General features: G+C 48.5%; 1 protein-coding gene across 1 annotated transcript in view; it reads right to left on the bottom strand.

The window, feature by feature from the left end:
- LOC137428136 (uncharacterized) overlaps positions 1–16,899 on the bottom strand; it is a 95,456-nt gene that overhangs the window by 36,511 nt on the left and 42,046 nt on the right. The window contains exons 10-11 of the mRNA XM_078777469.1: positions 9,646–9,927; positions 1,886–2,563 (exon numbers count right to left, since the gene is read on the bottom strand). Coding sequence (XP_078633595.1) covers positions 1,886–2,563; positions 9,646–9,927 — 960 coding nt within the window. The remainder of the gene's footprint in view (positions 1–1,885; positions 2,564–9,645; positions 9,928–16,899) is intronic.

Below are 16,899 nucleotides of genomic sequence, written 5' to 3'. Positions count from 1 at the left end.
CACACAGTGTTCAAGTATATACTTCAATCAAAATGGAATAATGATTTTAAAGTTTGTTTCAAAAATTCCACAACTTTAGGGTTATTGAAGCAGTCTTATGCGCCACCCTTACTTACACACCATCTTACTTAACATGTCCAAATATTGAAAAACTGGAAGATTTTAGAAGGAATAGTATTTAATGAAATTTAAATAAAATAAAGATTGTAACGGTCATAATAAACTAGAGCAATGCGACTGTGTCACCAATATGCCTCCGCATAGTCCCACAATGGGTAGATGCCCTCGTTCACTGTCCTAAAAATAAACAAGTTTGATTTAAATCCCTTCAGCTGTTTTCAAGTATGACATTTTCATCCACCAGCCATGACAGGTTTCACATCGATCGGTGAAGCGGTTTCAGAGAAGGGATTTTTTTAAATATCGGCTTTCACACTAATATGGCTGCCACACCATGTGACGTATGACCTTTTAAAAATGCACACTCTGCATATGTATGGGTAGGGGATCACGTTTGTGAAGTTTCATATTGATCGGATAAGGTTCGTTTTTCTATCCTCCCTTCTGAACCTGTTAATGACCAACTTTCCTTCCAACATGTTCCTCCACTGCTTCAATTGCTTAATCCGATCATGTTTGTGTGAGAATCGACCATTCTCTGACTGTTATCAGGGAGCTGCTTAAGTCCTGCAGGGTATGGCAGTTCACTCAGGCCAACTGGCAGTGATGGAAAGCTACCCTCTCACTTCAGGATTGGTCTTCCATCTCTGCCATCCGCAATAATAAAGCCACCAATGAAATGTTCCACTTAAGCCTGCTATCTCTCACATGTGGTTTCTGTACATGCGACTATGTTTACCTGCACCATGTAGGCGAGAAGAAAATCATTTTCATCCAAAGGAGGATGCCTCATAGCCAAAGAAAGTTGATTTCAGACCATTTGAACAAATTATCAGATCATCAGGCTGCTGTCAAAGCAGACCATAGAGGCAAAGAAGGATGCCACACACAAGGCTATATATGTAATTGACAAATTAAAAGACACCATGACTGCGGCGTTAAAGATGGTGCTGTGTGTTGCACAGGAAGTTGATGTCAATTTCTAGCTGGAACTGATCGGAAATCTACAACTGTAAAATACAAGTGAACTTCCAATATTAATTGTCTTAATTTCTTTAAAATAATTACTTGCTGAAAAGAATGCTCGTTGTCGCAAAATCGAGCAACCTGTTTTGGTAGCCCATAACGGTTCATGAACAGTAGAAAACAGTAACTTGAACAGCAACATGAACAGTAACTTGTATGCCAGATTTTTTTTTAAAGGCACAAAGGCATGGATGTTTCAGGTAGATACCCTTCATCAGGGGAAGAGACGGAGATGCAATAATACGTTTTATTTTCCCACACTGGTAATGAGAATGATGCAGGTATGATAATTTAGTGCATACATCATGAATGACATTTTAGTGAGCATGGGGAGTGGGGGTGGGAGAGGATGAGGAAAGTTGGGATAAGCAAAAAAAGAAAAACTTCATTTAAAAAAATATATATATATTTAATGTATTGTTTGGATCAATGAGGAAAGAAAGAGGAGGGAATCAAATGTAGAAGGAAGTCCTCCTTTCTTTCTTTTTCGTCTAACCTTTGTGCCTACCTGGTATTCCCCTATCACTAGCTGAACACGATGAAAACATATTCAACATCTCCTTTGCTACAATGTCTGTAACAAAGTTCATACCATCATTCTTTAATTCTCACGATTCTAGATATCACCACTTCAGAACTGGACAAAAAGTTCTTCAATGATAATTTAGGAAAGCATTCAGTGAAGCAAATCCAAGCACATTGTATTCTAGCTTTAAAGAGTTTCGTTTAGTCAGCATACCTTAGGAGCTTGAACTGTATCTTCTAAAGAAGGCTGTTCAGACAGGGTACGATTGATCAAGTTCTGTGCCTTCTCTTCTTGTTGTGCCTTCATCGTCTTGCTGGTGGAATACTGCCCTTCAGTTTCTTTTTGCTTTTGGCACTGCCGTTCCTTCTCAAGCTGAATCATCAACTTCATCACTTCTTCCTTCAGACGGCAAATCTCCTTACGAGCAAAGGTGGCCTTACATTCTGCTTCCTCAGCTCGACGTTTTGTGATGTCAATAATTTTATAAACTTCGTCGTTCTTGCAGCGGTGCTCCAACTTTAATCGGGTCACTTCATCCTGCACCTTTTGACGTTCGGCTTCAAGACAAACGATTTTTCTTTCACAATGGCTCAATATAAGTTCTCGTTTCCTGGCACTCTTCCGCTGGTCCAGCATCTCAACATCAAGCTCTTCAGCTCGTTTGAAGGTCATCTGCAGTGCAAGCTCAAGTCGCTGTGCTTCTTCGTTTTGAGTCTTTCGCCATGTTGCTGCTAGCGCCAACTCCTGTCGAAGAGTTTCAGCTTGCTGTGCCGCAGCACTGAGTTGACAACGTGCTGCTTCAGCATCTCGTGCATTTTGGCCACCGAGCTCCTCGGCCGCTAGGCAACGCGTCTTCCATTGGCGAAGTGCTTCCCGGGCCTTCATCTTCAGCTGGTGAAGTCAGTGCAAGCAAAATTACACCCAAACAAAATTAAGATGCAAATAAATCGATGTTCTTTTTCTTTCTTTTTTTTCAACAATCAATAATTTACCAAAAACATGTATTTAACCAATTTCAATTGCTACATACTGTTGTTGCAGTTGTATTGTTAGAAAGCCCATCTACTCCTGACCAATCAGAGAACTTTGTTAAGTCATGTGTGTTAGCGACATTTCTGTAATTTAATTGGCACATTCAAAAACAGCACTAATGCCAACAACATGACAGAGGCAGAAAATAAACGGCAACATTGTCAGGAGATATGTCTATCTATAATATTAAAGGCTGTGTGAGCCTGTGAGCGTGTGTGTGTGTGTGTGTGTCAGTGTGTGAGTGTGTGTGTGTGTGTGTGTGTGTGTGTGTGTGTGTCCTCCATAACTCCAAAACCATGAAACCTAGCGACCCCAAACTTTGCATGCATACTTATTGAATTCCAAGGCAGTGCATGAATGAAAATTGGTTGTTTCAGTATGTTTAAACAACTTTTTTGAAGATTATTTAGAGGGTCTCATCTCAAAAAAAGACAAATAAACCTGACCAAAATGGCAGTACACCATCCTTGTCAGCCCTCTGTCACATCGCTGGGTTCTTACGCTGCCATTTTGTTTCGACCTATTCAAACGGCCTTGGCTTGGAAACACAAACTACTCTCACAGACTAATTCAAAAATATAATCAAAATCTGGATTTGAGGATCGGATCCAATACACTAAATAAGTATCGAAATCTGGAGTGAAATCTGAACAATTTAAGACATTAGCTATTCTTATAACTAACTTTATATCTTTTACTAAGCTTTAAGCATAGCTGTCCTTCTTTCTTCTCCATATTGCCAAAGCATTAACCTTATCTTTTTTGACTGGTCCATCAATTATTTTGAGTCAAGAAAAGATTAAGAAATGTGTCCAAAAGTGTAACTTTATTGAGTGCAACAAAAATAATTAAACAGAGGGAATTCCGTGAAGACTGCCACAGTGCCACAGCATGGGTACTCCGTGGGGTAATCCCCAGAGTTAGGAAGGCAAAATAAAGCAAATTAAAGATTTATTTTAAAGAACGGTTAACATAATGGGAGGATTAAAATGAGTAAAGCAATGAGACAAGTGAACTCCATGCACTAATCATCGAATGCCTGATCTTCATCAGTACGACTTGTTTGCCAAGCCTGACGTTCCTTATCAACCGTTTCAATGGAGTGCTTGTTTTGAGTGCTTAAGCCATTTGGTGAGCATTCTAAAAGCTTATTGGTAAGTTCCCCTCTCCTGCTCTGCCACCTCCTTTTCCTGCTCCCTCTCCCCATCCTCCAGCTCCCTGCTAATCCCTCCAAATGCTCCCCTCTCAACCCTCCTCCTGATGCCTACTCACTCCTCCTCCTGCTCCTCCTGCTCCCCACTCACCTCTCCTCCTGATCACTGCTCACCACTCCTGCTTCCCCGCTCACACATCCTCCTGATCCCCGCTTATCCCTACTCCTGATCCCCACTCACCCCTCCCACTGATCCCTGCTCACTCCTCCTCATGCTGCCTGCTCACCCCTACTCTTGCTCCCTGCTCACCCATCCTGATTCTCACTCACTCTCCTCATACTCACCCCTCACCTTCCTCCTGCTCTCCCCTGTCACTCTCCCCCTGCTCGCCTATCACCTTCCTCCTGCTCTCCTATCTCCCAGTCCCTCTGCTCCCTCCTGCTCTCCCATCTCCCAGTCCCCCTCCTGCTCTCTCCCCTCCCAGTCCCCCTCTTCCCTCCTGCTCTCACCCCTGCCCTCCTCTCTTAATATCCCCATCAGCGAGGTGACCCTGCATTTCCCGGCAACACCGAGTACCTTTACTAGTTGTAAATGTAAAGCAGGCAGGAGGTAGATGGAGGGAGTGAACGTTATCCATTTCATTCCACTTTGAAGGCTGAAGACCCACACAGACAAATGAGTTGGATAAAGGACTAAAGTAAAATCCAGCTCAATGTTGAAAGTATTACAAGGACCATATTTGTATATTTAAAGGTAGACATTATATTCATGGTAAGCAACATTGTATGGATTATGGCACCTAATTGTATATGTACAATCAGGTCACTCCATCCCCGTCCTCTGGTCGGCTCAGCGCACTCCCACTCATCGTCCCAGCGCACCTAATCACGGCAACGCACAAAATCGCACCTCCTGCCTGCGAACCCTGGCTAAATCACCTGAATTCATCCCCGCTGTTCAAAACAACATCAAGCTCACCCTGTTCAACACCCGGTCCCTCAACAACAAATGCCTCATCCTCAACGACTACATCCTGGAAAACAAACTGGACTTTCTCTGTCTCACCGAAACCTGGCAACAACCACTGGACTACTACACGCTCAACCTCACCACACCCAATGGATATACCTACGTCAATAAACCACGCTCGGAGGGCCGAGGTGGTGGAATTGCCGATATCCACCGTCAAGACATCAGGACCAGCCTCATCCCCATCGCCTCATCCTCATCCTTTGAACACCTGGCTTTTAAACTCTCTGGTCGCACGCAGTCAGTCATGGCTGTCGTCTACCGCCCTCCCAAACCACACCCATTATTCCTGTCTGACTTCTCCTACTTTCTGACCCAGCTATGTTCCCTCTCCCCCTCAATCCTCCTCCTTGGTGATTTCAATATCCACATGGACTCCACTGACTCCACAATAACCACTGACTTCACTGATTTACTCACTTGCTTTAACCTCACTCAACATGTCAACTTTCCTACGCATATCCGTGGTCACATTTTGGACCTTGTCTGCTCCACTGGATTAATTTTGCACCATCTCTCTGGCTCCGACCTCACCCTCTCTGACCACTTAGCCATCACTATGACCATCAACATCCCCACCCCAACACCAAGACATTATCGCACTATCAACTTCCGTAAGCTAAACGCTCTTTCACCTACCTCATTCTCATCCACCCTCTCTGAAAAAATGTCCACTTCTCCCTTCATTGACCTCCACACCCCTTCCGACCTCACTGACTACTACAACCACACTCTCTCCTCCTGCCTTGACCAGCTTGCGCCTGTAAAAACCAAAACAGTTTCTTTCACCCATTCTGCTCCCTGGTTTACCCCTGAACTCCGCCTGATGAAAACTCGTGCTCGCCAACTTGAAAGGCTCCGCAATAAAACAGGTCTCACAGTTCACTCCCAAGCCTACAAGGACCACCTACAACACTACAAAGATGCCCTCTCCCACGCCCGCTCCGCCTACTACTCTCAAATTATCCACTCTGGCTCCGGAAACCCAAAAGCACTCTTCTCGACAATAAACAAACTCCTCCGCCCCCTGGACACCACCACCCAGTCATTCACAGTAGACAACTGCATCTCCTTCCTTTCTTTCTTCCAACGCAAAATTGACAACATCTACAACAGCTTGACCACCGCCGCACCCGCTCCCCCTCCAACCACCTGCCCCCCCTTATCCTGCCTTCCCCTGTCTCAATTCTCCCCGGTCTCCCCTACTGACCTCTCTGAACTCCTCATAGGAATGAAAACTGCCACCTGCACTCTTGACCCCATCCCTTCCAGCTTTGTCAAGGCCTCCCTCCCTGCTCTCTCTCCACTTATCATTGCAACAATAAACTCCTCCCTGTCTACAGGCATCGTCCCACCATCCCTCAAAATTGCTGCTGTTACCCCCATTCTAAAAAAACCTGGTCTAAACCCTGACACCCTAAACAACTTCAGACCCATCTCCAACCTACCCTTTCTGTCGAAAGTTTTGGAACGCGCTGTAGCCACTCAACTCAAACATCACCTCTCTGCCAATAACCTGTATGAAACATTCCAATCCGGATTCCGCTCCAACCACAGTACTGAAACTGCTCTCCTCAAAATCACCAACGACCTTCTCCTCTCCTCTGACGCTGGCAACCTCAACATTCTCGTCCTCCTCGACCTCAGCGCTGCCTTTGACACCATCGATCACACCATCCTCCTCACCCGACTTGAATCCACCTTTAACGTTACCGGCACTGCCCTCTCTTGGATTAAATCATACCTCTCTGACAGACGCCAGTTCATCTCCATCAATAACTGCAAATCCCCCACTGCTCCCCTCCCCCAAGGTGTCCCCCAAGGTTCAGTTCTTGGCCCCCTCCTCTTCATCCTTTACCTGTCCCCCCTCGGTCACTTAATCCACCGTCATGGTCTCCAATTCCACTGCTTCGCCGATGACATCCAGCTTTTCATCTCCACCAAGTCCGTCTCCACCGACACCCACTCTATCCTGACAAACTACATCTCTGAAATAAAATCCTGGCTTCAAATCAACTTCCTCAAACTTAACTGTGATAAATCTGAAATAATCATCATTGGCCCAAAAACGCTCACAAAATCCACCCATAACTTTGCCCTCAACATCGACGGTATCCCAGTATCCACCTCCCCTCTCATCCGGAATCTTGGCGTCATCTTTGACCAAACCCTCTCCTTCAACAAATACACTAAACAGATCACAAAGACAGCCTTCTTTCACCTGAAAAACATCGCCCGTCTCCGCTCATCCCTCTCCTCCACGGCTGCAGAAACCCTCATCCACGCCTTCATCACCTCCCGTCTGGACTACTGCAATAGCCTCCTCTATGGTTCACCCTCAACAATCACCAATAAACTCCAATACATTCAGAACTCCGCTGCCCGTCTACTCACCCATTCCCGGACCCGTGACCACATCACCCCCGTCCTTTACAAGCTTCACTGGCTCCCCATCTCCCAGAGAATCCAGTACAAAATCCTCCTCTTGACCTACAAAGCCCTCCATAACCTGGCCCCATCCTACCTGGCTGACCTCCTCTCCAGACACACTCCCACCCGCAACCTCCGCTCTGCTGGTACCAACCTCCTGACCCCCCCCCATCCGGACCAAATTCAGATCCTGGGGGGACAGGGCCTTCTCCATCGCTGCTCCCACCCTCTGGAACTCACTACCTCACACCATCAGAGACTCCTCCTCACTCACCACATTCAAAACATCACTCAAGACCCATCTGTTCAGCACTGCATTCAACATTCAACCCACAGCATTTAACCCCTGACTATCACTTCTCCTTCTCCCTCCTTTTGCTTTAAATATTTCCCTATTGATTCTTGTCTTTTTGCAATTGTTGTTTTCATGTTTTGTTATGCATTATGTTTTGCACTCTGTCAAAGCGCCTTTGGGCTTCATGAAAAGCGCTATACAAAATAAATGAATTATTATTATTATTAATGCAGCTTGTACTACTGTCCCATTCTCCTTTGTGCAGACTGTTTTTCAGCCTACACTCCCTTTCATGTTTTTTTTTCATTCCTTTATCTTCAGGGGTATAATTGTATTCATTCTGATTTAACAATGCTATTTGCTTAGTCCTAAAGCAGTGGAAATTTGTGCTCCCTATGGTTATCAACTTTCAAGGCAAATTTAAGTGAAAAAGATTGTAAAACATAATGCCGGTGGCTGGGAGCATTTAAAAAATAATGAGAAACTACAGGGGAAAAAATACGCATTTCATGCCACCATACCACTTTAGAGTCCAATAAGCATTTACTGAGATGCAATATATTTCCTTGTTTTGTCATCTCCTTTACTGCACCTTCAATTTGCTGGATGTAACAATTCCATCCCACTCATATTATCTTCATTCAGCAACTTCTGAAAAAGGTTTTTACCCCCTTTTTTCAATTTCCTCCTTCCTAACTACGAGCTTTCCATCATTAATTTTCAAACGCTTTATTCCTATTTCATCCTTTCCTATCCCCCATCATTTGCTTCCCTATCCTAAAAAACCCTATTCCTTGTATAACCTATTTAGTCCAGTCTGCTGGCATTAGTTGGTGAACGTTAAATATCCCATGGTATTCTTCGCGAAGAGTAGGTGAGCTATTACTGGCACCATGGACAAATACCAAATTCCTGCCCAAACCGAGAGAGGGCATTGATTGACCTCTGCTCTCTCCGTTCACTTCAGTGCATGCTGAACCACCGGTGAGAGAGGCCGAGGTCACGTCACCTTTGCATAAGGGCAGGGTGTGGACGAGAGTGAGGGCATGAGCACGAGCGAGACCAAGGTAAGCACAAATGTGGTGAACGGGGAAAGTGTGAGGAAGGCACATATGAGTGAGCTTTGTAGCAATGACGGGAATTAATACGGAAAGAAGAACAACACCTGGGGGAGTCCCCATTAGCAACGGAATGGTTATAGCGATAGAACCAGGGCAACTCCCTACAGAGGTGCAGTTAATGGTACCGGCTCAGGTTGAGCCGAATAGCACAGACTCGGGGGTGCCGCAAGACAGAGCATGCATGTGTGCAGGGTCCCAGAGCACAGTTAAGGGTAAGAGGAGTACGGTTAAGGTATAGAGATCAGAAAAGAGCACGATGACAGACGACAGTGTTAGATGGGCATATAGAGTGGCATAGAGCGACAGTGTTAGATGGGCATAGAGACTTTCCAATTTGATGTTCAAATTGTGTGGAAAAAGAGAAATTGGAATTATAAAAGCTCAAAATGGGTATGGTTTATTTGGACTGAAATTTACTTGACTATACATTGGAATGCCTTCCTCCTTCTCCCTTCCTTCATCCCAACATGATTAGGGATCAGTAAACGAATGAGTGCTTAAATGATGATAAGTAGGGGCGGGTGGGGTTAGTTGGAACATTTTTCATGAGAATTCTTCATTGCATCATATTGTTTTGTTTGGAAAAAATTAAAGACATTCCAGTATAAATATATATATATATACATATATACATGCATATGTCCTACAATTACAACATAGAGAAATGCTAACATTTTATGGGGTTAGTTGGAACATTCATCTTTCTATGGTTTTAGAGGCCTAACCTAAACGTCAGTCGCACTAATAATAATGATTGGTGTCGCTGAAGTTCAGATTAAGCCTTAAAACCATAAAATAATTAATTATTTATCCTCAGATAAATATGTTCATTACAATTGGTTTTGACACAACTCATGGTGTGGATCTCAAGCAAATCATGGTGTTAGGAATAACTAATCCTGTCATTCTTACCTCTTCACACTTTTTTTCTGTGCTGGCTAGTTGTTCGGCCTTTGACAAATACGCGGACAGCCTAATCACCTCACCCTCACCATCAACGAGTCTCTGACCCTGTTTCATCGTTGGTTCTTCTGCTTCATGGTTGACCTGCATTAGCCTCGTGGGCTGTTCAGCTTGTTGAAGTTCTGTCTGTTGCTGTTTGTGGCAATGCTCATACAAGGCTTCTTTCTTTTTGAGATGCTGCAACATCTGCAGCTGTTGTCTTTCATACATTCCCATGTTAGTAGATGGCACCTGTAGGGCAAACACTGTGTCGTATTTCAAAGCTTATGTGGGGACTTTAAAGAACATCATGAATAAGCTACAGGTGGAAACCAGAACGGTACTCGGTAGAGAGCATACCTCCGCCAGGCTAAATAGTTTACGTTTTGTATCCCACTGCTAGGCCAGATCTGCAACCAGACAACCAAAATCTAATCGGCTAATTCTTGCCAACTACCCAACTCATCCACCAATTGTTTTTTGTATACATAATCGAAGCTCGTGGAAGATTTGAATGAGTACACTCAACGGATCAGTACGCAACAGGACAAAAGGAACAGTAGAGAGAGAGGGGGGAAACACCAACAGCAGAGTTGAAGGCCTTGGAAACAAACTTGGACAAACAATGGACGTGAGGAGGAATGAGGGGCAGGAGAGGATGCAAGGGGTGTAAAACATGGATACAGAAGGAAACTCTCAGGAGGGAAACTGGAAATTTGAAGGAGATGGGATTGGAGATGTGGGTGGAAAAGAGGTTAAAAAGGGTATAAAAGATCATGGTTTTGGATTGGGAACAATCAGAGGTGGTGGTGAACATCAGTCCTGAAGACCTGGAGGGAATAATGACATTGAAGAGAAATTGGAATATGGTTCCAAAGGGGGAAAAAGGTACAAATGAGTGGAGGTGAGCAGTAATCCTGGATTTAGGAAGTTTCACCAGAAGGAGACTGATGGTGGACTGTGTGTGGCTTATAGAAGCCTGGGGTTGAGAGGGGGGGTGATGGGAGGGGGGGGGGGAAGGAGTGTGACAAAGCTTGGAAAGAGAAGAGGGTGTACGACCAGAAAGGAGACAACAGGGAGACCACCGACCTATCTGCGATGCCAAAGTGATAAGCCCATAGACTCAACTTCATCATGAGAGATTCCAATGATCTTTAAGGCCTTAGTTTCCACAGTCAAGCTTAGCTAGATGTGAGGCAGGGGAGCCAGCTCAGAGGAGAGAACAGTACTCACTCCATCAAGCTGCGGGTGAAAACCTTTTGGGGAGTAGGATTTCAGGTGTGCCAGATAGGAGTTGTCGACTGTGTACAATGGAGAATGTCCAGTCGGCGACTGGTTTTGAATGCCAACTTTGAAATGTGATTTACTCAAGAAAGATCATGGCTGATAGTGAGACCCAGACGTTAGAATGACTGAACTTCCTCAAGAAGATTGTCAAGAAAGTAGATAGGAGGGTTTGCTAGATGTCCTCAACACAGGATTCAGTGTACCATAGGCAGGAAGGAGTGTAGAGTAATTGAAAACGAGATGGGATGAATCTGTGTATAAGAGAGAGCAGGTTTCTGTGGAAGAATTCTGAGGCAGACTTAACAACAGGGGCAGTAGATCTGGAAGACCCATCCTGAAGAGAGATGGCTGCTTGTAGTCCCAGCAAATCCGTCTGAGGAGTGAAATTCCAGACTCGCTGGCATTTGAATAGTCAGGGAGGTACTGACTTTTACTAGCATATGAACAGATGAACCAATTGGAGTGGAGGAAGAGCAGGGGACATTTGCGGCAAAGTTTGTCATCACCAAGTCCACAAGGGTGGATTTGCCATTTGGAGAAATCCATGTTGGAAAGCCGAGTCAGTCCCATGGAGTCACAGAAATACTTTGCTAAAGTGTAAAGGCTGGTGAGAGAAGTACCAACACCTAGCCAATTTTCATGGTCACAATTGAAATCGTCACATATGAGGAAGAGAGAGAGTTGGGATGAGTGGTTAAAAGTTTGTCCATGTTGTCTGAGAGAGCAATGTAGATGGAGTTGTCACTGTTTGGAGGATAGTACAACACACAGACAAACAAGAGGTGGTATCTCCCATCTCTGGGAAGTCGCAGCCCGAGGTTTTCCTGTGGGATGGGTGGTGTAAGATCAGTACAAGAGAGTGAGAAATTGAGTTATTGATGTAATGTGCAACTCCACCACCGAGGAGATAAAGATCATGGGATGGTAGATAAAGGTCATGGGATGGTAGATAAAGGTCATGATAAAGATCAAGTCGGATCCGGCAGAAAAGATCACATGTTGAAGGCATGGCGAAATGCGGCGCTGTATGAGCATGGGGAGTGTTGGTGGACCAGGCGCTGAGCTGACAAACAGCTCTGAAAAATAATCCTAGTAAAAAAGAAGAAGAAACATACGTATGTCATGGAGGAGAACAACAACATATGAATCATTTATGCAAGAAATACAAATTTTGGCTATCTGTCCGAAACATTTTGAAATATCATGCTATATATCATTTTTACCCACTATATATCATATATTTTTGAGCCTGGTGTTGGGCTAGCGGCTAGGGTGCCGGCTTAGGATCCTAGGATCCTGGGTTCGAATCCCAGTCGATCGCTGAATTAACGCCAGGGGGGTTGACTCAGCCTGTCATCCTTCCGAGGTCGGCTAATTGAGTACCAGTTCACTGGTAATTCCCTGTTTGTCGTTAAAGGCGGCAAAAAGGGTTGGCGTCAGGAAGGGCATCCGGCCATAAAACATTGCTTCAAAAAGGGGACCAAAAAACAACAACAACCACGGTTCCCGAAAAAGGCCAACCCCTGCTTTGCGGGGAAAAATGGCCTCTAAAGGTGTTTTTTTGTTTTTTTTAATCATTTTTACCCCCATCGACGCCCGCGCCCGCACTTGAAAATAAATAAATAAAAACTCCTTATCATACAACTAAACTATCCACTAAATTTGGACCGAATCCTTCTTTGAGATATCTTGCTTTTTGAGATATCTTGCTCACAGACAGACTGACAGACAGACAGGAATGAAAAATAACGTCTGTCCACCTTAGGTGGTGGAGGTTAAAAAAAACATTGAATTAAAAACTTTGATGTGAACTCATTGCTATATCTGATCTCAATTAAAGGTCACATGAAAATTGAAAGTCAGATGGGAGAGAGAGCACAAGAGAGAAAAATAGAAAAGAGACAATATCAGATGCTTCTAACTTTGGTTAAAGTCTGCAAAATGATTTTTTTATTAAAGGACACAAGACTTTTGACCTTTTGAACCCAACATCAAATCAGTTCATCTATGTATTGCACTCCATAATTTTGCCAGGTTTGGATGAAATGAATTCAGTGGTTCACAAGTTAGAGTGGTAACAAAAAATTGACAACAGACTGATGGATTAACATACAACCCAACTACAACGGCACTTGGAAGTACGCATACCTCTGCCAGACTGATTAGTGTTTTATGTTTTGTGTCCCATCGATAGGCTGGATCTGAATGCGGACCTGAATTAAAATCAAATCTGGTTGTTCTTGTCACCTAGCCAACTCATCCACCAAGTTTGGTCATAACTAGTCCCAAACTTTTTGAAATATCATGCTGTAGCGGCTACCGCTGGGTTTTCACAATCGCCTTGCACCTATCAAGGACGCGGAGCGATCACCATGCCGGGCTCGTCCAGGACGCCCGGGCAGGCTCGCCCTCAACTTGCCAGGCCGCAGCCAGGACGCTGGGCCACGCCCCCTCTCGCCTTTCCTGGGCAAACGCTCCGGGATAATTTGTATATATATTGCTGCCCGATAAACGGGCTTTTCAGAGTGCCTGAGTGTTTGGTTTGATTAAAGCAACTCGGATGAATTCCAGCTTTTTGTCGCATCCATTCTTCCGATCGACGTGGGAGCCCCAGCTCCTTCATTGGTGACCTAACGACATGGACACGGCAGTCGCCCTTAAACTGCCTACCTTCTGGGAGGCTCACGCGGCGGTTTGGTTCGCACAGGCGGATTCCCTGTTCGCCCTGCGAGGCATCACGGCCGACGACACCCGCTTCCACCATGTGGTAGCAGTGCTCGGTTCGGCCACCGCGGCCCGCGCCCTGAGCCTCCTCGAGAGCCCGCCAGCCGCTGACAAATACGGCGCGATTAAGAAGCTTCTCCTCGACGCTTTCGCCCTCCCATCGGCGGAACGTGCACGGCGCCTGCTCGACCTGCCCGAGCTCGGCGACACGCGCCCTTCCGAGCGAATGGACTACATGCTTTCACTGCTCGGCGAGCACTCTCCGGCATTCCTGTTCCGGGAGCTGTTCCTCCGTCAGCTGCCTAACCCGGTACGCCTCGCCCTGGCAAGCACGACGATCACAGATCCCCGGGCCCTTGCCAGAGAAGCCGACAAGATCTCCGCCGCAGGACAGCGCATCGCAGCGGCGACATGGGACCCACCGCCATCCGACGCAACACCCATGGCGCCCGAGCACCCGGCACGGTCGACGACCGAACTGCCGACGCAATTGGCGGCCGCTACACCGAGCCGACCACCTCCAGCACGACGACCGGGGCCTCCACCTGACCAAGCGTGGTGTTACTATCATGCCAGGTTCGGACAGAAGGCCCGGACATGCCGACCCCCGTGCACCTTCGGCAGGCCGGGAAATGGCCGGGCCGGCGTTCATTACCAGCCATGAGCGCCGGCCACACGGGCAACTTACTGTTCATCACGGATAAAGCGTCCGGACGGCGCTTCCTGTGCGACACCGGCGCCCAACTGAGCGTCATACCCGCCTCTGACCAGGACAGGCAATCCGCGGTTTGCGGCCCCTCCTTGGTTGCGGCCAACGGATCGACCATCCGCACCTTCGGCCCACGCAACGTCACCCTCTGCTTCGGCGGCCAATGCTTTGCTTGGACGTTCGTAACCGCAAACGTGCCCATGGCTCTGCTAGGCGCCGACTTCCTCTGTGCACACGGACTGCTGGTGGACGTCCAACGGCGTCGTTTAATCAACGCCGAAACCTTCAGCTCCCTGGTATGCACATTGAGCAGCTCCGCGCCGACCGAGCTGGCATGCGCCGTCCCGGCGGCGAACGAGTTTGCTCGCCTGCTCACGGAGTTCCCGGCCCTCACGCGGCCGACGTTTTCGGCCGTCGCAGTACGGCATGGGATCGAGCACCACATACCAACCACGGGCCCGCCGGTCTATGCCAGGGCCCGCCGCCTCGACCCAGCCAAGCTCGCCGTGGCGAAGGCCGAATTCGACGCGTTGGAGCACCTCGGCATCGTGCGGCGCTCCGATAGCACGTGGGCCTCGCCACTGCACATCGTGCCAAAGCCGGGGGGTGGATGGCGCCCGTGTGGCGACTACCGCCGTCTCAATGACGCTACCACCCCCGACAGGTACCCGATCCCGCATATCCAAGACTTCTCCGCCCGTCTGGCGGGACGGGTCATTTTTTCGAAAATTGATCTCATACGGGGATATCACCAGGTACCTGTCAGGGCGGCCGACGTCCCTAAAACGGCAGTCATCACGCCGTTCGGCTTATTCGAATTCTTGCGGATGCCGTTTGGTCTCAAGAACGCGGCTCAGGCGTTCCAGCGCTTGATGGACGGCGTGCTGCGTGACCTGCCGTTCCTTTTCGTTTACCTGGACGACATCCTCGTCGCCAGCACGTCCTGGGCCGAGCACCTCCTCCACCTCCGAACACTGTTCGGGTGCCTCAGCGAGCACGGCCTCATCGTCAACCCGGCCAAATGCCACTTCGGCACGATGGCCGTTGATTTTTTGGGCCACCACATCACCAAGAACGGGGCCGTGCCGCTGCCAACCAAGGTCGAGGCCATCACCACGTTCCCGCACCATAAAGGCCCTGCAGGAATTCCTGGGAATGGTGAATTTTTATCACCGCTTCGTGCCCCGCGCTGCTCAACTCATGCGGCCCCTCTACGAAGCCCTCCGAGGCAAGCCGGCCAAGCACGACATCGCCTGGTCTGCAGCAATGGATGCGGCCTTCCAAAGCTCAAAGCGGGCCCTCGCCGACGCAACACTGCTCGCTCACCCGGTGCTCAACGCTCCCATCGCCCTCACCACGGATGCCTCCGACTACGCGGTGGGCGCCGTACATGAGCAATGGGTGAACGGGGTTTGGCAGCCACTCGCTTTTTTCAGCCGGCAGCTCCGGCCGAACGAGCTCAAATACAGCACGTTTGACCGGGAGCTCCTCGGTCTACACCTGGCCGTCCGCCATTTCCGCCACCTCCTGGAGGGCCGACCTTTCACGGCGTTCGTCGACCACAAGCCGTTGGTTTACGCCATGGCCAAGGTCACGGAGCCGTGGTCGGCCCGCCAACAGCGCCACCTCTCCGCCGTGTCGGAGTTTACCACGGACATCCGGCACATCGCCGGCAAAAACAACGCCGTGGCCGACTGTCTTTCCCGGGCCAGCGCGAACGCGGTCCACCTGGGCGTGGACTTTGCGCTTATGGCGGCGGACCAAACCACCGACACCACGGTGCAAGCCCTCCGGGCGGCGGACACGGGCCTCCGCCTGGCCGACATCCCCTTCGCGGACACTGTCCTGCTCTGCAACGTCTCCCAAGGCCAGCCTCGCCCCATCGTGCCCGTCACCTGGCAACGCCGCATCTTCGCCTCCCTCCACGGCCTTTCCCACCCGGGCCGGAAAGCTTCCCAGAAGCTGGTGTCGGCGCGATTCGTCTGGCACGGCCTTCGTCGGGACGTCCGCGATTGGACCAGCACCTGCACGGCCTGCCAACGGGCCAAGGTCCACCGACACACCCAGGCCCCGCTGGCACCTTTCACCGTGCCCGAACGACGTTTCGACCACGTCAACGTGGATCTGGTGGGCCCCCTCCCCCCGTCACGGGGGTTCACACACCTGCTCACCATGGTGGACAGGGCCACCAGGTGGCCGGAGGCCGTTCCCCTCGTCTCCACCACCACCGCCGACGTGGCGCAGGCTTTCATCGCCACCTGGGTCGCCCGCTTCGGCGCACCGGCGGACATCTCGTCAGACCACGTCAGACCACACAGACCACAGTTCACCTCCGAGCTGTGGGGCGCGGTCGCCCGCAACCTGGGTGTCAAGCTCCACCGTACTACGGCCTACCACCCCCAAGCAAACGGGTTGTGCGAGCGATTCCACCGCTCCATGAAGGCCGCGCTCATGGCCGGCCTTCAAGACGGCGGTTGGGCCGACCGGCTGCCGTGGGTCCTTTT

This window comes from Myxine glutinosa, chromosome 5, assembly GCF_964187855.1.
Source record: "Myxine glutinosa chromosome 5, kmMyxGlut1.1, whole genome shotgun sequence".
NCBI classification, from domain to species: Eukaryota; Metazoa; Chordata; class Myxini; order Myxiniformes; family Myxinidae; genus Myxine; species Myxine glutinosa.
This window is presented reverse-complemented; position numbering and strand designations above follow the sequence as displayed.